We start from the raw sequence: 21454 nt of genomic DNA on the forward strand, positions 1-21454 counted from the left end.
TCCCAGTTCAGCTGCATTGGCAGGGAGCTCTAACGTTCAGACTGGGAAAGATGAAAACGAGTGCAATCTCATTCAGCCAGACTAGCATTATCGAGGTTTCTTCTTTTTTAGGTTTGAAAGGTGAAGATCATTACAAATCTCTTGTCTTTTCAAAAACAAAGTATTTCAAATGCTTGTGGATTGTGGATTGTGGATAACAGCACTAATACAAACATTAACTGGTAAAAATCAATTATAAAGCCAGGTGTACACTTAATAGACTTTTCCTGATAGCATTCTGGCCTAACCGTATGAACTCAAAGACTCAAATTGCAGTGTCCACAGCCAACACGGAGATAGAAACTCCATATATTGTATTTAAAAAAAGAAGAAGAAGAAAAAAAATCCACACAATATTTTCTAGATGCTGTGGTAAGGAAATCAATAGCAACACTGCAGTTCCAGTCCATTCTAATTGTGTTTCAAGTCAGGGATGTTGGGCTACTGTCTGCTGTTTTACGAGGACCAACAGCGCTCTCTAATGGACGTCTTTAAAAGACACCCTCTCCGAGAATTGGTGTACCACATCAAACTACTTCCTCTTCTTTCACTGTCTCTGAAGATTACAAAAGGGTATCGGGTTCAAACAGGACCTCAGAAGAAGCACTGCTTCAGCTGCTTCTGTGATCCATCAAAACACTTCCTGTCTTCAGTGCTGTAATACAAGGTATTAGCAATCATATCAATGATGGCACCTTGCCTGATAGCCTGACCAGCTCCCACATTCATATCACGGCCAAACATTTTTTTTTTTTTAAATTACTATTGAACCATAGTTTCAGCCACATTAATAATCACCAAGTTTGTTGTTAAAATGACAATATATGGATTTTACAAAAGCAACAAAGTACTTTGGTGGAAACTATGGTTGCAACAAGTGTTGTAGGCTATATCACTGCCCTAAAAATATAATAATAATAATAGGATTTTTTTCATCGTGAATAACAAAATTTAAAAAATAAATACAATTAAGATAGATAGATAGATAGATAGATAGATAGATAGATAGATAGATAGATAGATAGATAGATAGATAGATAGATAGAGCAAATTAGAAAAGTAACTTAATACCTTAATACATGGGGTCTCGTGTACTTGCTGTGACGGTCGTCATGCCAACATGTTTAGTACACAGATGAACTTGGAGTCAATCTGCTTCTGTTTTCAACTCGCGGAACTTCTGGCTATCGTTGTTAGGTCGTCCGTTTTCCGTTTGAAAATAAAATAATTTAATAATATGGCGGCTTGTTTGGTGCCGGATTTCCCAGCTGTAAGGATTGCCTTAGAGCATTTGGGCGAGTTAGGTAAGAAACTTTCTTCGTAGCCTATTTTGTGAACGCACGAATTCATACGCCAACTTCAAAAACACCGATTTCAATATGAAGCCATCAATATCAATATATATTAATTATATAAATTTACCTCTAATTTAGTCTGTCTGTGAAGTGATAAATTCTTTGACACCTTACAGATAAACGACTGAGGGAAGAAGGGGTTTCATTTACTCAAGAAGCAAGTCACCACCTGAGAGAGACAGCTGAAGCCATTAAAGAGCTGGTATTTTCAAGTATTTACATATTTTTAATTTTAATCATAAAAAATGACTCATTTATACATAGTTGGTTGCAAAAAAACGGGTAAAATATTCAGAATATTTAGAATATATCCAATGTGTCATCTCTGTTACGCAGTCATGTCCTTTATGTGACCATGTCCTTTAACATTATATATTGTATAAATTATGAAATTCAGAATTTTAAAAGATGAAAATCATATAAAATATCTTTTGTCACAGTTTAGTCAACATTGGGGTGAACTTCAGTTTGACTAGATGTTGCCATTTTGAGTGCAATCCATCTAACATAAAATAAATTGGTAATTTCAGGAGTTTCTTTTTATATTCCTTTCTCTAATCAAATGGTTTCAAAAAAAAAAATTTCTAATGTACTTTTTTTGCTAAATATTGTTTTTTAACTGATAAACACTCAAACCTCAATATCACTTTCTATCCTGCAAACGGTACACGTTACAGAATTCAAATAATATGCCTACTACTTGACAGGAATGACCCATGTAGGCTATGTGTTCATTTCACTGTGGTAATCATATTTAGGAATCATCTAGAAAATTAGCACGCGAGAAACTTGAAATTGAAACTATTGAGATGAGCAAGCTTCGACATCAATCAATGAACCTAGAGGATGACATCAGAATTGAAATATCAGGTGAGTTCCTCCACAAATCCTTGGAAAACTGTTGAATCCATATAGGATAACGGCTCAGGTGACTTCTTAAAGTTGTTTGTTGTTGTTGGTTGTGAAGCTTGTGTCACTGCAGCTAGAGAAGGCAATACTGCAGAGATGAATCGACTTCAGTCTGAGCTGAAAACTGTAGTAGATGACATACAATCCATGGAGGAGAAGCAACAACTCCTTGAACAAGAAAATGCTGCTCTGATGTGAGTATTCAAACATGTTGACTGAAGGGGGTCATGGGAAATTTAGTTCACATTGCTATTTCTACCATTTACTTCCCCCATACTCATTAAATCTGAAGTGCATACATTATTCAGTGAAACTGAAAGAATTTAGGGTGGGACTATCTTTTTTTCTAACCAATGGCAGTTGAGGAGAGTGTTTGAGAAACCTGTTTGAAAAGAGTCATTATTTTGTTTGTTACCACAGAAATTACACTCAAATATGATAAAATACATGTGTACTTCTTCCTGTAATTATATTTCAGTCGGGAGAGAGAAAACATTAAAGGAAACTATGAAGATGATGTTGACCAGATGAATCAGCAGCTGTCAGATAAAGCTAGTATACAGATGTTGTTAACAGAAAAACGGAATGAGATTCAGTCATCGAAGGACAAAATTGTCCAGGTGAAAACGGCCCAACAGGACCTAAAAGAAAAGATGATTCAGAAGAGTAAAACATTTGCTGAAAGCAAACATGCTGTGGAAATAGAGGTAGTCTGGGCTTGTTTTGTTTTTGGTTTTTTTCAAACAGGATATATTTTCACTCAAAAGCTGTGATTCAGTTCATATTTTCCCTCTTTAGATAGAGGAAATTGCTCTTAAGATTAAAGAACAAAGACAAATCAATGCAGGAACACGCAAGGAGCTGGATATCTTTACATCAGAACTCCAAGACAAGGAGGAGACAATCACACAGTGTGAAAAAGTAAGCATCTACATACTTTGTACAGTGTCTAAACAATATTGCAATAATGTTGGCGTAGAACGATTGGTATGGCTTGCTTTATTCATCTGGTTTCAGCATATATCCCAGATGGAGAAAAACATCGCAAGAATGGCAGCGTCTAAAATTATGTACAAAGAATGGCTTCATGAGGAGAAAAGTCAGAAAGAGGAACTTGATCGTCAAAAGTAATCAGTGACTGGTTTTAACATCAAGCAGTTCTGTTTCCTTCACCTCTGGTCAACAGAAATCAGCTTTTGTTATTCATAATCAACAGGGAGTCTCATGAGCGTGAACTTCTTGAACTCGCAGAAGCAATTGAGCAGAAAGTTCAGATCCTTCAGGAGCAGATGGTGGAGGTAAGTAGAGGTAGACAACTTTGTGAAACTCCTGACACTAAACGAATGGCTGCTCCATAATACACTCTTTTCGGACGGGATCAAAACCCTCAAATCTCTTTCTTTAGATGTCAGATCTGAAGCATCGATTTCCTGCCTCTGGCCGGTCCCGCTGAGCAGCCATCACATTGAGCTTTTAAAATGCTTTCCTTCAAAGACACAATGTGCATAGATGACCTTTAATATAGCTGAGTGCTGGACTGCCCTTAGATGTTAGATAGTTCAAGCAGTCAATAGATGTGCACCTGGTCTGGATACATGAACATCTATCTATCCATATATCTATCTAGGCTAGCGATGATATACAGTGATGCTGGTTATGCAAGATACAGGAGGCGATTGCCTGTCAGTGTTATTATTGTTAAATAAAAAACAAAACTATTTAAAAACTATATTATAAGTACTGAATGTACTAAAATAAAAAAAACACATAATAAAATAAAATGATAAAATTAAAATGAAACTGAAAATATAAAAATACAAGCTATTTCAAAATATTAATAAATACTGTAATAGTTTATAAACAATATTAAAAATTACATATTGGTTAAAAGAGGAAACATTATGAACTAAGCTTGCTTAATAAAAATTGTTTCTTAGTCAATAACCTATATAGAATAGCCTTAAATAAGGTATAGTCGACTAATAAACAGTTTGCAGCTCATTCAGTTATTTAAACAATAAAAGTATTACTACAATGAATAAAACACCACAATTGCGGGGTTCCTGTTCCTGAATGTCTGTGTGTGGCCGCAACATGATCTGTGTGAGTGACTGAGCGTGTGTGCGTTAGATACAGTGAAGACAGCGCATTAGTTTAGAACTCTTCTAATTCTTATATTTATTTTTTAAATGTACAGAGTGCGTTAATTTGTGCAGTGATAACCTACCAGCAATGTTAAGATTATTTTTTAAATATATTAATAGGAGTACATTACAATATAAACTTATTAGAACGAGTACATTATCATTTATGGGCTTAAAAATAAGATGCAAGCAATCGGAATATTTTACCAGGTGGGGAGTGCCCAATGTAAACATGATACAAATGCCATTACCTATATTGTACTGTGGTAAAGTTATAGAGGCCCTTCATAATGCAGACGTCAACTGCCTGCTCTGCCAATAGTTAGCAATGGCCCTATAGTACGCAGCGTTTAATAAACAGCTGTTTTACTAAATTCTTCTGAGGTTCAGAATTTAGAAATTCGTGATACGTATCGTATTTTGACTTTACTGGTGATACACAGCCCTATGTTGAAAGATGTTTGGAGATAAACCTTTTATCTCTTAATTTAACTTTTTTCAGTTTAATTTTAAATTTTATTCATTCATTCATTCATTCATTTATTCAGAAAGAAAGAAACAAACAAAGAAATTCAATTATCTGTCTGTCTATTTAAACTTAAGGGTAGTATTGATTGTATTGAATTTCAGTTTCAACAAATGGACAGGATGGTTTTCAATATCTTTGACATTTTAATGACATTTGTGCTTGATTGTCATGCAAAAAACTACATTTTAAGTATATGTTTTTAAATGCATATTAAAATATTTCAATATATAATATAATGCTTAATTTATTAGTTAAATATTGTATCATGTTTAATGTAACAGATCTTAAATTCTTTTGATTTTGGGGGATCTAATCCATCCCTTATGGCTCGTTTCCACCGAGAGATCATGGTGAAATTTAATCTGAATCTAAATCAGTTCCCTAACACTAAGGAGCCGTGATTTCTTCTCAGATTGAAAATGAGATGAAGCAAGAACAGAAAGTGAAAAGTGCTCTATTAGAGCCCCTCACTAAACTGTCAGACATCTTCAGCACTCAGAGGAAAGAGGAAGATGACATGATTGCTGAACAACACAGTCTGTCCAAACGGTACACTCATCTCTTTAATACTCTTTCTTCTTTGCTTTATCACGACGACTAACTTGAAATGTTTAGATTTCAAGTGATCAATGTGTTCCTTTGTTTTAGGTTAGAGGAGAATAAACTGAGACATGAAGAAGACGTTATATCCATTGCCAAATGTAAATTTGAAATCAAAAACATGAAAGAAGAGATGAGACAGCTTCACGATGCTAACATGTATGACCCTGTCTTTTGTTTTATGACTTTGTCTTACTACATTAGAAGTAAATGGTTTCATACCTTTATCTGTGTGGTTGTCTCTCAGAATCAATGCAGATATGTTCAAAAAAACTCTGGAGGAACTGGAAGGTCAGTTGGCCAAACACAAGATAAGCAGGTCTGTTCAACGTCTTATTTTAATCTTTTATGATATATCGTCTTCAGGGAACTAAACTGCAAAATGTACTTGAGAAACAAAATTGTGCACAATAATAATAATAAAAAAAAAAAAAAGAATAAATTCATATACCCCAAATAAATGTAGTACTGAAAACACGAAAAACAAGCAGTTTATCTTGAATAAAACTTCTCTTTATTAAGCAATTGGCATTTTTTCTTTATAAATGAACTGATATTTTTATTATCATGCACAATTTAGCTAACAAGACAACAATAGTTACATTTTTTTAGAGAGAAAAATCAATTCATTAAAAACTGAAATAATAGAATACATAAAACATAAATCGTTTTACAAATTAACAAATAATGTTTCAGCTGGTTTAATTCATGTTTAAATGTGGTTAAATGTAAAAATAAATTAATAATGTTTAAAACGAGTTTAACTTGATCTACATATGTCACAGTTAACCATGAGAATTGTTATTCATCCTCAAATCATTGTTTACATGGTCATTATCACATTATCATTTTTATATCCAGGGCAGCAGTTGAAGCTGAGAGAGAGAAAATAGGTCAATCTCGCAAAACCCTTGAAGAGGAACATGAGGAGTATGTAAAGGAGATCAATGCAGCCATCAAACAAACAGAGAAGAGACATGGAGAGCTGCTTGATGAGGTCTGACAGAAACACTAGACAGTAGTGGTGGAAATGCAAAGAGACGTCACTGTATCTAAGGCATGTTGTTGTTTTTGTAGAAGAAGAAACTCCGGAACCATATATTATTGAATTCGGTGATAAAGGATCTTGCAGAAGAGCTGGCAAATTTAGAGGAAGTGGGAAATCAAACGGAAATGAACTACCAGGGTGAAATTCAACAGCTTACAGTAAAAGAGAGAATCCATATTCATACACTTATAGGCTCAATAAAACATTTCAAGATGGATGTGGTTTAGCTAAGCGTGCATCTGAAAACTAAAAATGCATGTCTTGTGTCTCAAAAGATGGATGTAGAATCAATCACTCAAGATCATACGGAGAAAGAGCAGGAGCTCAAGGACCAAGAGTCGATTTTAGAGACGGTGGAATCTCAGTTTGACATTGACCACCTCAAACATCAGACTTTAAAAAACCAAATAACAGGTACAAACTTCATTTCTATTCTCCTCATGTAGCTCAACGATGCACCATACCGGAACTATGGAGTCAAGAACTGGCCACCTGTTGTTTCTCAGCTAGCGTTTGTTTCTATGATTTACAATATATAACTGGGTCATTCTATAATTGCAAATAACTGAAATGAGAAAGAATAGAGATTGACTTTTGCACAGTAAATGGATATTTTTGACAGTTTTGCATTGGCAAATTCAATGGCAGTTGTAGGATAACTGAACTTCTAAATGTTTTTGTAAGAAATTTGTGTTTTTCTTTTTTACCAGAGCTGGTAACCCAAAGAAAACATTTTGAGGTCTCCATTGAGGAGGTCACAAAACAGACTGCTGCTCTCCTACAACCAAAGGTCAACATTAACTAAGCATTTTCCAATTGTGTGCTAGTTTACTTGATGGCTTTATAGTGTCCATTTGTATGTTTGTAGGAAGATCTGAAAAGAGAGTTAATGACTTTGAGGGCCAAGCATATGGAGATGTTAACTGCTAACGCTGCAGTGATCAGTGAAGTCGAAAAGAGCATCTATGAGAATAAGGTCATGCTGGAGCAAGTTACGATGGAAAACAGTCGCCTGCATGTGGTGAAAACTCACACTAATCAGCACACAAACTCAAACCCTTTTTAGCATGCTGCTTGAGATGTCTTCAACAGTGTGTGTTTGTTTTTTTTTCAACAGCGCATTGAACAAATGAAGGAAGAAACATTGGATGCAAAGAAAGACAAGGAAAAATATATGCAGGAGGCAGAGTGGATGAACGAGGAAGTGCAGTCCCTCTTTAGTGAGTCTTTTGACAATGACTTTTAACATTTTAAAACAATTCTGCTCTTAGTATAATGATCCAAAACAAATAATGTCTCTTTTCCATTCCTCAGAGACTCTAACAGACACCTGGAATACAAATATGTTGCTTACTGAGGTACAAAAAAACATCAAAATACAATACAGTTAAGGAACGTTCCTGGTTCAATATAAATTATCTCAATTAATAGCACTTGTGGAATGCTGACAACTATTACTCGGTTTGTCCCTCAGTATATAACAAAATACAAAACAGTGTGTAGAGTAATGCACTTACAAAGGATGTCTAATGGAAGCGCTTCCTGCTTTTAGAATTTCTTGTAAAGTGGGGGATGCCAGAAATATTTTCCATGGTAATTGGCAACAGATGTTATTCATCAAGATTAATGCAATGAATATGGAACATTCCTTAAACTGATGAACTTGCATGTTTTCTGAGACAGCTATTAAAAACCTTTTTCTGAACTTGATGTTTTGCTGAAGGACTTTATCAGATGTTACTGTACAATGAATTAATCTAGACTCTTTTATATTAGGAATCTGCAAATCAAGACCAAAAGATTGTGGAGAACATATACAATCTAATAGTGAGGATTCAAGAAAGAAAACATCATATCAGCGACATCAACAACAGACTGGAGAAAGAGTTAGTTGGGATGAGCTCTGTGTTAGAGAAGTCAAACTGAATTATACCACAATCTATTATATCTTCTGACATTTAAAAACTATTTTACAGAGACTTCAATCATTACGAGCAGGTTTTAAATATTTTATAATAATTTAAAATGTATGATTATAGAAAGTAGAGTAAAAAGGTTTAATTTGTGAGCATTAGAATACATGAATGAGCAAAATATTTTCTACATGTATTGATCTTTGTTAATTATATCACATCTATGCAAAAATCTGACAGTTTATTCAACAAGTCAAACGCAGCTGACAAACATTCATTTTCATAGATCTGATGGCCATGAATATAAGTCACAACCATGTATAACATAACATACTACATATTGAATAAAACTGTAAAACATTAATATCCCTAATCAGTTTATTATATTCCACACATCACTGTAGAACTTATAAATATACATCCTTAATAAGAGAAATCTTTAGTCAAGTTGTAAGGATGAGTGTCTGAGAACGCTGAAAACTACATAATTATTCTCACAATACAATGTGTATGCAGATTTACATATTCAGCAGCAGAACAATCATATAATGCCACATGCAAATTTGTCACAACATACCTTTTATCCATGCATGAAAACAAAGCATAAAGACATACAATTATATTTGGCACAACAAAGTTTGTCATGAAAATGGTTGACATTACTTCAGGGCTCTCAGGAAATTCACAGACCAGCTGTTTCATATTTAACACACAAAAAATACATTGTCCATTACAATAAACTGTTGATTTGTATCTATTCTTGACAACAGATACAAATCACAAAAAGTACCAAAACCTAAATGAGTCATATATATTTAAGTTACCATAAATTTACAAAAACATTGACGACTACTTTCCAAAATTCGCAAACAACAAATAATATTCATAGACGTAAAAAGAAAACTGTATGGCTCTTTGGTGTCCGTGCCAAAGGTGTCATTAAATTAAAAGTCTCTAACATGAGTTTGAGGGAGGTGATTCTCCTACACAGGAAGTGACATCAGTGTCCATTCCCACCCTCTGACAGAATTCTGTTTGGCTCTGTGAACCTGGCTGTCAGCAGGTAGAAGAGAGCGGGTCCGGGCACCAGAGCCAACAACGGCAAATCCTGCCCCAGTTTATCCAGTCGGGATATGGAAATGATACCATATGCATGGAGGAGCCAATGGCTGAAGAGAACCACGAGGCGTTTCTTCTTAGCCACAAGGTTTTTGAAAGACTGTGGGAGATAAGTCACAAACAGTTTTAACGTCTTTGAAAATTAAATAAAAGGCATTATGGGGAAAAACAAACAGTACACAATGCATTTACCTGTATCTCTGAAGCTGACATGTAAACTGCCAACGTGACCAACGATAAGACCAAAATAATATAAGGAAATGCATAATCTGATGAAATAAGAAAGGGAAATACAAAAACCATAAGTGTCAACCAGAGATATTAGAATTAGCTAAAACTAGAACCATAAAAAAAAGTGTTACTTAAAAAGACAATAAACTGAAATAAAAAAAAAAAAAAAAAAAAATTTAAAACCTGAAATTTTATAAAAGTTAATAAAACTACTAAAACTGTTACTAAATTTAAAATTAAAACTATCAAAATAATTTTAATTAAAAAATAATTCAATTTTCTGATTTTCATTTAGTTTAACTTGATCTATTAAAATAACTAAAACTGAAATAAAAATGACTAAAAACTATTCACACATTTAAAAAATGGAAAATAAAATCAAGAATCAAGATATTATTAAAATCTATATTAGTATCTCAGTGATAGTAAAATAATACCGATGTCAACTAGGTACACTTTCAAATGTTCATTATAAAAGAAAAGTGTGACACTCACAAAGAAGTCCTCCTCCAACTGCCTGCAGGACAGTGAGGATCGGGAAGAAGTACAGCGCTGCGTAGATGCTCTTGAAACGATCGGTCTTGCCTAATCCACACGCAATCTTTTTAACCAGAAGAGGCCGCAGAAGCATCATAAAAACCAGACAGAAGGCGTAGTAGATCAACACGATGGTGTACCTAAAAGAACAGGTCATCAGAATGCAGCAGAGATAACTGGTGTCTCAAATCAAATAAAATGTCATTTTGAAAAGGCCACTCACAGAGGGAACACAGCCTCCTGCGTGCAGTGCAGAGTGGTGACGTAGTCTGGACTAGGGTTGTACAACATGGTGTACCAGTCAGAAAGCATCTTAACCTCACAGGAACGAATAGACAGTTGGCCGACAGGATCGTTGAGAAGCAGAGTCACTATGGCAGCAGCCGTGCACTCAAACAGAGCGGTAATATGCTGGAAAAGGGCACTAGAACTGGAGATGATATTAAGAGAGCATAGGTTAGTTGAAGCTCACTTTAAAAATGCATTATTCAAGTTTAAAGGGACAGTCCACCAAAAACTGGAAATCTCATCGTCAAACTTCATGTCATTCCAAACCTGTATGACCCTCTTTTTTTCAGTCGAACATAAAAGAAGATATTATGAAGAATGTAGGTAACCAAACAGCTGTGACATCAATTGTATGGACAAAAAATACAAAGGAAATCAACAAGAACAGAAACTGTTTGATTGCAAACATTCTCCACACCATGCTTCTCATATACCACAAGAGAAACTTAAATCACCCTTCCACAAATTAATGCATAAAAAGTTCTTAAATCACAGCTGAACTCTTAAATTCATAAAGCTATGGCATTAAATGTTGCATGCAAATATCTAAAAATGCATTTGCTTGAGATGAAAAGTCTTGTTTTCTGAGAAACTAAACAAAATTAAATCAAGTTCATGATTATTATAAGAACAAGCATGTCAACCGGGTAAGAAAATTTGTTTTCCTTGTAACTTAAGTTAATTCTTCTGAGCCCATTAGCAGCAGTGTTAATTTTGGCAGGCATTTTTGATTTAGTCTTAGTCTTTATCTTGAGACGAAAATGCTTAATAGTCTTAGTCACATTTTAGTCATTTGAGTCTTTCATAGTTTTAGTCTAGTTTTAGTGGACGAAAATTCATTGTATTTTTGTCAACTTTTAGTCATTACTTTTAGTCAAAGTCCCGTTAACAACATTTATTTTGGTAGCTATTTTATATGTAGTATTCAAACAAAAATAGGCATCAATTCTTCTCTCTTTAGACCAAATCAATTAAGCTTATGAGAAATTTGAATCAAGGATTGAATTTGGAAAAACTGGAATACATTTTCATTTTTTGGTAGAGATACAAATTAAAGTCATTTTTCAGATACAGTAGCTTTACTTAATTATACATTTATTTAACATCTTTTGTTGGTTAACATTTATGACACGGATAGGAATGCTGTCCCTTTAAGACGGAAGGCATGCATGTAATACTGACACGCATTCAGTTTTCACCCACCTGTTTACGCTCACTTAAGCTATAACTGACTGTATTTACGTGAGATACTCTGACTCTACACAATAGACATTTTAACTGCTGTGTGTGTATTTGAGCACCGAGAACTGATCGCGCGCTGTATGAGAACTGAAGAAGTGGAGCGTGCGCGAGAGAGAGCACTTCTATCAGCGCGACTCCGCCTATCCCGCCGTCACTAACTTTAAGTTTATCGATAACGAACTGTGACTCCCGGGAAAAACGGGGACGTCTGGTCACTCTATCCCTAAAAAAAACCCTTCAGGTGCTGAGGCCATTGTTTCAGATCGCTAGTTGGCGTTTTGATAGCCTATCCGTAGGCTGCGGCTGCCATATTGAGACTAGATATAAACGCCCCTCATCCCATTGTAATCCAATGACAGAGACGCACATTTTGAAAGACAATACAGTTAATTTAGCCTATAGGATGTATTTTGAATGTCCGGTAGTCCTCAAATAACATTTTAGTCCCGTCTCGTCTTGTTAATGAAGACGCGGCATAAATTTCGTCATAGTTTTTATCATCAGATATTAATTTTAGCTCGTCAACGTCTCGTCTTAGTCACAGAAAAAAGGTTCGTTGACGATCATTTTTCGTCTTAGTCTTCGTAGACGAAATTAACACTGATTAGCAGATATTTGTTCTTGTTTTAAATCACAAACTCGCATCATTTTGTTCAATTTTTCAGAAAGCAATACATCTTATTTTGTCATTTTGCTTCTCAAGTAAATTATTTAAAGCATCACTTTTTTGCATCAAAAGTTCTTTCCATATTCTAATGAATTGCTACAAGACATTTACATTTAGAGACCTATTGATGTACAGTATTGTGTTCAATTCAATTTATTCCTTAATTTTTCTTTTCTTGGTCTTAAATGTACCTTCATAAGACCTGTAGAAACCCTGAAGAAAGAAAAGCATAAAGGTGTGGAAAGGTGAGTAAATGACGACACAGTTTTCATTTTTGGGTGATCTATCACTTTGAGAGTTAATAATAATAATATTGCAATAATATTGCCACAAATATCATACTATTGTTTAGAACAAGAAATTCTGCCGGCTACCTTTTCTTCCCAGAATACCACTCAATAAAGAACCAGTGCAGGACCAGAGGCAGCATCGCCATGAAGCCCAGATACAGCCAGTCATACAGCTCAGGAGATCCGCTGCACTCCTCACATATCTTTTCATAGTTAGTTCTCTGGCCACGAGGACAAACCTTGATATTAAGAGTGATGAAGGTTATTAAACCCCGAAATAACTCCAAAATATTTAGTCAAATTAAATCCAATTCACAAAACACCACCAACTCTCCAATCATACATCTAAACAAGCAGATCTGTTCTCGAAATGACCAGACGATTAATGTTGCATTACACTCTTAAATAATATAAGTGGGTTTTTGAAACAATGCTATTGAAGAACCTTTTTAAAAGAACCATCAGGTTCTTCATGGAATCACACACCAATAAAAAGCCTTTATTTTAAAAGAGTGTAACTGACAGTAATATGTACATATGTGTAGAACTAAAATAAAACGTATAATAAGGTCTTATTTGTTCTAATGATCAATTATCAGAGTGCATTAACTAAAGTTAACAGATTCAACATTTGATTTAAAAGACATTAGCAAACGTTTAAATTAATATGAACCAAATTAAATAAATGCTGTATAGGTATTGTTCTTTATTAGTTTGTGTTAACGCATTTAGTTAACTAATGTTAACAAATAAAATCTCAATATAAATTGAAATAAACATTTGTGAACTAGTAAAATGCACATCAGAACATATGTACATAATCGTGCTGTTATACTGTACATATGACCTTTAGCATTAGTACACATTATCATGCATTAAACAATTTGTGTGTGTGTTATTTGGACCGATTAATGTAAAAAGAGGTACTTACCCCACATTGTCCTTCAACAGAGTCATTTATGATGGTCCTTCCACAGTACAGCCCAGGACAAGTGGAGCTCATTGCTACAGCTGCATTAAACCCAGAAAAACATCATTAAAAATAATAACATCCTTAAAATCAATATAAAACATTTGAATTGTGTTGTCATGGCAGTAAACTAGCGACTCTTATCAACGGCAAGAAAGCAAATATGGATGAATTATACATTGTCATTAGCTGACTGCAATTATTCGTGATCGTTGTAACATACCCATGTCGTATGCAGCATTACAAAATATTCAATCGCTCAGTTTATTGGATTAGTTGATTTCAAGCTGTATGCTCAAAACGACGTAACAGAAACCGGAAGAACAAACGCCTCCGTCTTCTTCGTGTGATGTTAAAAGTGAATCGTATCACAGCGCCACTCACTGGCCAGATTTACGGCCTCTGCTGGTATATAAGTACATAAAATACTGTATGACAATCATTCAAGTCAATTGTTTATATGCACCGCCATAGAATCTAATCATTTAGCGAAGAAGGACTTTGCTTGTTTAGACAGACAAACAGACGGATAAAACATACAGTGTGCGTTTATAAAACAAAACATACAGTGTGCGTTTATGGCAACGTTTGCAGGTCTGCACCAGCGGCTGCGTGCGCACAAAGCACAATAAATGAAACCAATCTTCATAAGAAAGTGCGTAATTCAGCTGGAAAAAATCGGGTCCGGTGTCATGGCAACGGCTTCAAACGTCACGGGGAGGTGCAGGGGCCTGCATCTGTATCACAGAAATAAAATAAGCACGTAGAGCGGCGATTGCATTGAAACGGGCGGGCCTCAGCAGCGCGGATGTTGGTCAGATGCAACGGGCTGACAAACAATTAAACACATTTTTAATTCAATGGCTATTAACGTTTCACCATGTCAGCAGTATTAAAGCGTGAAAAAAAAATCACGTAATACCTGCTAGTTTTTACAGCACTTTTCAATGTGAATCAATCAGTTGTGTAGTAGCCTACTTGAATTCGCTTAGGCTGAATAGCAAACGTTTATATGTTTATGGGGCAGAAACAGTAGTCATAGCTAATAAGCAACTGAAAACGACTTTTTTTTGATTCAGCGGAGAATTCGATCCATTCAGGTGTGAGATACCTGTTACTTTTCTCTGCGCTTGTTAGAATGGACCATTCACAATCGCTGGTGCGCTCTCCATTTGTACTTTTAAATAATACATTTATGCATTGGGAGATTTCCATTTTCATTTCCGGTATTAATTCATTATATTATAAAACTTCAAAAAGATTAAACATATTAGGGCGAAAGTGTCTCCAATCAAGACAAAACGTCCTGAAATCTAAATGCGTCTCAATGGTGAATTGGCTTTCTGGGCCTCCAAGCGCCCCCTAGCGGAATACAAACGTTTCGTCTCGTACCAAGAGTAACCCAGCAGCATTGTCAGCTCAGTCATCTGTAACAGGGGAGGGCACGGGGAACATTCTTTACTCCAAGCATAGTGTATGGCATCAAAGGACTACATAGGGACCATCTGTGACATCGTAGCGCATACTCATTTTTACTGTGATACGGACACGGGAGATACTGACAAGGGATGAATTCTCTTCCACCCCGTGGATGCGCCCTCACCGTGTCCAATGGATCTCCCCGGCATCAGCAACGCGACCGTGGACAACATGTCGGGCTCGGGCTTCATTTTAGAGATTGTGACCATCAAAGCCGTTGTAAACAGCCTGAGCACTCAGGCCAGCAACTATACAGCCGGGGGCGAGATGCCCAGCGACACCCCAGTGAGGAGTTCGGAGGGGAACTCGGTTCTCCAGGGCATCGCGGTGGCCGCGGAGGCGCTGCTGCTCCTGGCCATCTTCTTACTGTCCAGTCTGGGTAATTCAGCGGTCGTGGTGGTTATAATCAAACACAGGCAGTTGAGGACGGTCACTAACGCGTTCATCATGTCCCTGTCCCTCTCCGATTTCCTGACGGCCGTTCTTTGTTTACCCTTCTCTTTCATGATGCTCTTCAGCAAGGATGGCAGGTGGATGTTTGGGGAGCCCTTCTGCGTCGCCAACGGCTTTTTCAACACCTGCTTCGGCATCATCTCCACCCTGACCATGACTCTCATCTCATTCGACCGCTATTATGCTATCGTCAGGCAGCCGCAAGCCAAAATCGGCCGGAGGAGAGCAATCCAGCTCCTGGCGGCCGTTTGGTTCTCCGCGGTGGTCTTCTCGTTTCCTTGGTACCTGCTTATGGAGACCTCCAGGCGCTTGGTGGTGCACAAACAGGGGTTTTACCATTGCATGTACGTGTTCCACTCTGGCACCTCCAGGATGGGCACTGCGTACAGCGTAGCTTTAATAGTAGCGTGTTACCTGCTTCCCTTCGCCCTCATGTGCTTCTGCCACTACAACATCTGCAAAACCGTCCGGCTGTCGGAGATCAGGGTGCGGCCGGTGACCACTTACGCGCATCTGTTGCGCTTCTACAGCGAGATGCGCACCGCCACCACCGTGCTCATCATGATCGTGTTCATTATCTTCTGCTGGGGGCCCTACTGCCTGATGGGCATCATCTCCTCGCTCGGGAGCTACTCCTTCAATCCTGCTATGGATACCGTGGCAATCTGGATGGCGTGGGCTAACGGTGCCATCAACCCGTTGATTTACGCCATAAGGAACCCGAACATATCCATGCTGTTGGGTCGGAGCAGAGAGGAGGGATACAGGACTAGAAACATCGCCGCGTACCTGTCCACGCAGACTCAGCGCAGGGACGCGGTCCGGAACCGGGCGGACCGGATTAGAGACCGGTACGTGAGCCACCACGGCGCAAACAGCCGCCTGTCTTCCTCCAGCCCGGCCAACGGCGGAGATGTGGCCATGTGGGCCTGTAAAAACCCGGCGGTGTTCTTCTGTAGAGATGCGCATCCGGATATGATCACTGAACCGGCGGTGCCCAAAGTTGAGACTGCTGACACCAGTTTGTAACGCGGTCACACTTTATGATGACGACGGGAGGTGCTACAGGTGTACAGTGGCACCCAAAACGACTTGGGTCGCACTTAAAAATGTAACATTTGGTTTATTGCATTAGATAACAAAATGTCAAGTCAGGTTTAAACATTTAACACAAACTTTTCTAAGGCAGTGATAGGCTACTAACAGTAGGCTACATAAAGTGTAATTATAATTAATTTTGAATTTAACTCTTTTTTTCAATTCCTTTACTTTCAAACTCATTTTGACATGATTATGATTTTATGTGACATTCACATTGTTTGCATAAACCAGAGACCGTTTAGCCTATTGATATTTTGCTCAGTAAACATATAGCCTATTTTATTAGAGACCCTTAATATCATTTTCTTGTTAAGTGATATTTATGCTGGCACTTTATTGTTTTTCATCTTTATTTCCTTGGGCCATTTTATCTTAGAAGAGCAAAAGTGTATCATTAAATATTCTGTTAAATAATTAAGCTTTTGACAAAAGAAGCTGACAATCACCAACCTTTAAGTTGTTGATCACATTAAATAAAAATGTGAGCTTTTCTGTAGGGTCTCACTTTTGCTATATATAGCTAATATGCAAACATGTACATATTTAATTTGCAGATTTTATTTTTGGCATTTTTTTATTTTTTAGGCTAAGTCTTTTTAAATTTTTATAACGATTTGTTCTTATGTATTTTATTACAGCAGTTTCATTTATTTTTTTTATTTTTTTTTTGCAAGTAAAAATTCACCTGTAGTACCTCCCTTCAGATTTCAGTAAGTCATATGCATTTAAATAAATTGGAACACTAATCAAAGTTTCATATCAGTTCCAAATATTTGATTATACATTACCTATAATATTATTGTTATATGATGTTTAAAGAAGCATTATTTTGTGTGTATTTTTAAAGCTGAAGTATGTAGACTAATATAGACGTCACTAGCGCCACCTAGCAAACTCTGAAAGTGACGCTTTACGAAAAAACAGATAAACCCCGCCCCCAACTCACGCCATTGGTCGAGCCAGTATTGTAGTGTACAGTAGGACCAGGCTGGCTCTTTTCATAACACTGTGTTAAAACTTTACATTCTTCAGCTTTAAATATGAATAGACCTATAAGTAAAAATATCAAAGTTTGAATGTAAATGAATTTAAGATGCATTGTATTCTTTATTAATGATCATTATGTCATTATAAAGTGTTACCGTATTTTTTACATTTAATCTTTTGATACCATTAACCTATATTTGAAACCAAACTCTCCAAGCATGAGTTTATTAATGTAATGAATCAGCAGATTAAGTGTGTGTCTGTGTGTGCAAAGTGCCAAGATGAAAGTCACTCTTGAGCCTAATGCAAATGCTTTACAACACTGTGAATGAACTGAAGGGTTTACAGAAATCTCTCTCGCAGCCTAAAACCATATCCATGCTGTTCATCATCTGCTCTGAAGTGTTAACACTGACCTGGAATATTAACAGTGAAACGGATAAGAGTTGAGAGGATTTTATAACTACTTAATTGAACAATCGGTCATAATGACATGGTCGTTTAAGAAATAGGGCTAAAACCTTTTTTTTTTTTACATTGTAAAATGTCTTAGCTTTTAGGTTTACACCCATCACAGAACCATATACCTGCTACACTGTAATAAAAAAAGACCTCAAAATCAAAACAAACAAGTCAAATAAAATAGGAATAGAATATAATTTCCTTTAATCAATCTGTAAGCAGCATACATTTCTGTCAAACAATTAATCATATTTTTGAGGGGAAAACAAAATTAAATCTTTTCTCTGAGATTTTGGAAGATCAACTTAAAACTTGTAAATAACAAATACAACCAACAAACTGCCTTAATTGTTGGATGTAGCATGGTTTACAGAATACAAAAATACATTAATATCGGTATTTAAATATTTTAAACAATTTCTATATCATTTTTAAGCAAGAATTGATCAAATTCTGAATTTATTTGACTGTAAGACTGCCATTTATTAGTTTGATGTGAGGGGTTAAACTGACATTCATGTGAAGATATCAGTGCTTTTTATGAAACTGTGTTTGGATTGACTTTTTCTGCAAACATTCATCAGTATTTATAGAAATGTAAGACCAGAGATCTAGAAAGGTGTTGATAATCCAATCTAACAAAAGCACAGGGTCTTTTATACATGAAACTTTCCTTGAAACAGATGTATTTTAGAGACATAAGCAGGCATAAAAGAGTCATAGGCCTATTAAATGTTTGTTTTTACCTTGTTGGTTTCAGAGATGCATTATCTTCAAATACTCAAATTATTAATTTTTTAAATATCAAAGACACTAAAGATTTGAAACAAGCTATTATGAAACAAACATCGCCATACTTTATGTCTTTGACAGCGGTTTGTCTGAAATAAAGTTTGAATATGTTTTATCCATTTCATGCTTTATGTTTGATTACTATTCACAATTCACAATGAGTTAAGTGCAGTATTGTAATGTAATTATGGAGCACTTTGCTAACCTTAATCATTTCATGTTGCGAAACTGAAAACAAATCATCAGTCAAACACCAATGCAGTGACCCTCAGGGTTTATTTATTGATTACTTATCTCACATCCAAATGAATTCTTAAATAAAGAAAACAAAACATCCCGCCAACAGAGGAAACTATTACAAAGTAATACAATATTACAAAGAACTATTAGTGAAAAAGATTTAATGGCATCTGATCAACAGGAAAAAAAAAATAAAAAATTATTAGCACAAAATAGTAGTGTCAAGGACTACGAAAAAGCCTTGGTCAGAAGAGTTAACAATGGGTATATGTACATATATACAACCTTAAACACAAATGAAAGAAATTACAAGAATATACATGCACGGCAGACAGTTTGGTTTGCTTGAGATGCAGGTTTTGCATCCACAGCTGTTTTTAATGAATGTTCTTTTTGGTAACCGCAAAAATATTGCATCCTTCTGTCATCCTCTAAAATATATTTGCAATCAAAGTTTGACCTTATAGCATATATATTTATTTTTTTCACTATAGTTCCTGTCAGTACATTTAATACATGGCATCTGAAGATTTATAATAAACATTTTGATTTCAATAGCGTTGTGCATTGTGCTTTAACAGGTCTGGAATGAACAGTTTATTAACAAACAATCGCTTGTGCTTGAGTTACAAGTGTAACAAAAGGAAATACTTATTACAAACAAACCAATTACATCGTCCAATGATATACAAGTATCACTGCGTCCCACAATTTGACAAAAATCACTTTTGCTTCCAAAACACTGAATTTTGGTGTTTAGCACACCTCATATTGCAAAGCAAGGCCTGTTTCTTGACAGTGCACAGTGTACACCAACAACAACTCAACGAGCAGTATCCGAGCAGACAGAAATAAATGGGGTTTATGGTTGCCAGGCAAGCAAAACTGTGAAAATGGGTGTTCCTGTATATTTCAGCACCAGTTTGTAGCCCTTTCTGCTCATTATTTATACAAACTCCTGTCATCTTCAGCACAAACACTCTCACAACTGATTTACATGTTTAGAAAAGACTTTATAAATCCTTAAGAAGTATTTTGGCAGTCAGCACAAAACAGGGCCTGGATATCCTCTCCAGATCTAAACTGAGGTAGAGCCGTTGCACGCGTGTGTAATGTCTCAGCTCTACCAGCAGGAGGCAGCACTCGCTCGCGCAGCTTCCTCAGAAGTTGAGTTTGGTGATGGGCCTCTCTCTGCTGCTCTCTGCGCTCTGCTTGATGGGACGCTTGCGGTTGTGTTTCATCTTTGAGAGGTCTTTGTCGAACACCTCCCCAGATCGGAGTGCAGACACCAGATCGTCGAATTCTCCATCCTCCTCACAGTTCTCTTTGGCCTTCCGGGCTTTTCTTTCCTTCTCGCGCTGTTCCTTGAGCTGTTCACAGAAAATTGTAGATTAATCAGAACTGCAAGTTTTACTTTTGTCTTAATGCCTGCCGTTGTGCTGCAGGGAGGTGTTTAGTTTACTCAATGCGTACTACACAGTGTGCATTAAAGGGAGCATACTTTTTTTGGTCATTTTTAGGGACTTATTTATATTCCCTCCCTCCCCTCAATCTGTTGCATGCCTTTATTTGGATGAATTATCAGATTTCTAAAGGACAAGGATTTTTACTGGAAAAAATTACAGAAGCTGCATTTTGTCTTGTAAATTTTTTAATATTTAGGGTCAGTTTACATATTACACTTTCTTGTGCTCTTCAGATTTTAATTTTATTTTGTAGATGGACTCTTTTTTTGAACTTTAAAAAATGGGTAGAAAAAAAAAAAAAACAGACTTGGCAGAATAGCTAAAGATCCGACTTGGTGTACATAGACAAGTAATCACAAATACTGACTTGTAGATTTTTTTCCCACATAAATATTAAGCAGCACAGCTGTTTTCAACAGTGATAATAATATATATATATATATTTTTAGCAGCAAATCAGCATATTAGAATACTTCTTTAAAAAACTAAATCTTACAGACCCCATATTTTTATATTGTGAAATGATGTGTGCTAGTACAACACATTTAGAGAGGATCTAGCAAGGGGATGCATGTGGATGTGTTTGAGATGGA

General features: G+C 36.1%; 4 protein-coding genes across 7 annotated transcripts in view; 2 read left to right on the top strand and 2 right to left on the bottom strand.

Annotated features, from left to right (window-relative positions):
• Window positions 1-571: 571 nt before the first annotated feature.
• ccdc175 (coiled-coil domain containing 175) lies at window positions 572-8562 on the top strand. 2 transcript variants are annotated; one of them, XM_058750170.1, is made up of 19 exons: window positions 572-706; window positions 1511-1596; window positions 2153-2264; window positions 2362-2497; window positions 2782-3010; window positions 3102-3224; window positions 3321-3430; window positions 3520-3601; window positions 5389-5525; window positions 5625-5735; window positions 5824-5895; window positions 6438-6573; window positions 6654-6782; window positions 6900-7038; window positions 7335-7414; window positions 7493-7645; window positions 7742-7844; window positions 7939-7982; window positions 8401-8562. In XM_058750170.1, exons 3-19 carry the CDS (start codon window positions 2204-2206, stop codon window positions 8548-8550), a joined length of 1995 nt encoding a protein of 664 aa, XP_058606153.1. In that variant the 5' UTR covers window positions 572-706; window positions 1511-1596; window positions 2153-2203; the 3' UTR covers window positions 8551-8562. The 2 variants fall into 2 exon arrangements, with proteins under 2 accessions (XP_058606153.1, XP_058606152.1); XM_058750169.1 differs by lacking the exon at window positions 572-706 and adding an exon at window positions 1164-1343.
• A 114-nt stretch (window positions 8563-8676) lies between these two features.
• On the bottom strand, window positions 8677-14266 carry jkamp (jnk1/mapk8 associated membrane protein). The gene is made up of 7 exons (XM_058750171.1): window positions 14105-14266; window positions 13843-13922; window positions 12996-13150; window positions 10648-10854; window positions 10383-10564; window positions 9849-9925; window positions 8677-9756 (listed from the first exon to the last, which is right to left on the bottom strand). Exons 1-7 carry the CDS (start codon window positions 14106-14108, stop codon window positions 9538-9540), a joined length of 924 nt encoding a protein of 307 aa, XP_058606154.1. The 5' UTR covers window positions 14109-14266; the 3' UTR covers window positions 8677-9537.
• Window positions 14267-15161: 895 nt separating this feature from the next.
• LOC131523249 (G-protein coupled receptor 135) lies at window positions 15162-19232 on the top strand. Its single transcript, XM_058749486.1, has one exon. The coding sequence runs from the start codon at window positions 15493-15495 to the stop codon at window positions 16840-16842; it is 1350 nt and encodes a 449-aa protein (XP_058605469.1). The 5' UTR covers window positions 15162-15492; the 3' UTR covers window positions 16843-19232.
• A 180-nt stretch (window positions 19233-19412) lies between these two features.
• daam1a (dishevelled associated activator of morphogenesis 1a) overlaps window positions 19413-21454 on the bottom strand; it is a 56564-nt gene continuing 54522 nt past the window's right edge. For all 3 annotated transcript variants that reach the window (XM_058748902.1, XM_058748904.1, XM_058748901.1), the window contains one exon: window positions 19413-20765. In XM_058748902.1, the coding sequence (XP_058604885.1) occupies window positions 20556-20765 (210 nt within the window). In that variant the 3' untranslated portion in view covers window positions 19413-20555. The remainder of the gene's footprint in view (window positions 20766-21454) is intronic.

Source organism: Onychostoma macrolepis, chromosome 17 (assembly GCF_012432095.1).
Source record: "Onychostoma macrolepis isolate SWU-2019 chromosome 17, ASM1243209v1, whole genome shotgun sequence".
NCBI classification, from domain to species: domain Eukaryota; kingdom Metazoa; phylum Chordata; class Actinopteri; order Cypriniformes; family Cyprinidae; genus Onychostoma; species Onychostoma macrolepis.

Bases quoted from the DNA above. Each gene is read 5' to 3' on its own strand.
- jkamp (XM_058750171.1), bottom strand. The intron at 10,855-12,995 runs GTAGCCGGCAGA...TATCATCTCCAG, and splicing joins TGGTATTCTGGGAAGAAAAG to TTCTAGTGCCCTTTTCCAGC. The intron at 9,926-10,382 runs GTGAGTGTCACA...TTATTTCATCAG, and splicing joins AGTTGGAGGAGGACTTCTTT to ATTATGCATTTCCTTATATT.
- LOC131523249 (XM_058749486.1), top strand. From the start codon at position 15,493: ATGGATCTCCCCGGCATCAGCAACGCGACCGTGGACAACATGTCGGGC.
- ccdc175 (XM_058750169.1), top strand. From the start codon at position 1,277: ATGGCGGCTTGTTTGGTGCCGGATTTCCCAGCTGTAAGGATTGCCTTA. The intron at 3,225-3,320 runs GTAAGCATCTAC...ATCTGGTTTCAG, and splicing joins CAATCACACAGTGTGAAAAA to CATATATCCCAGATGGAGAA. The intron at 6,574-6,653 runs GTCTGACAGAAA...TTGTTTTTGTAG, and splicing joins ATGGAGAGCTGCTTGATGAG to AAGAAGAAACTCCGGAACCA.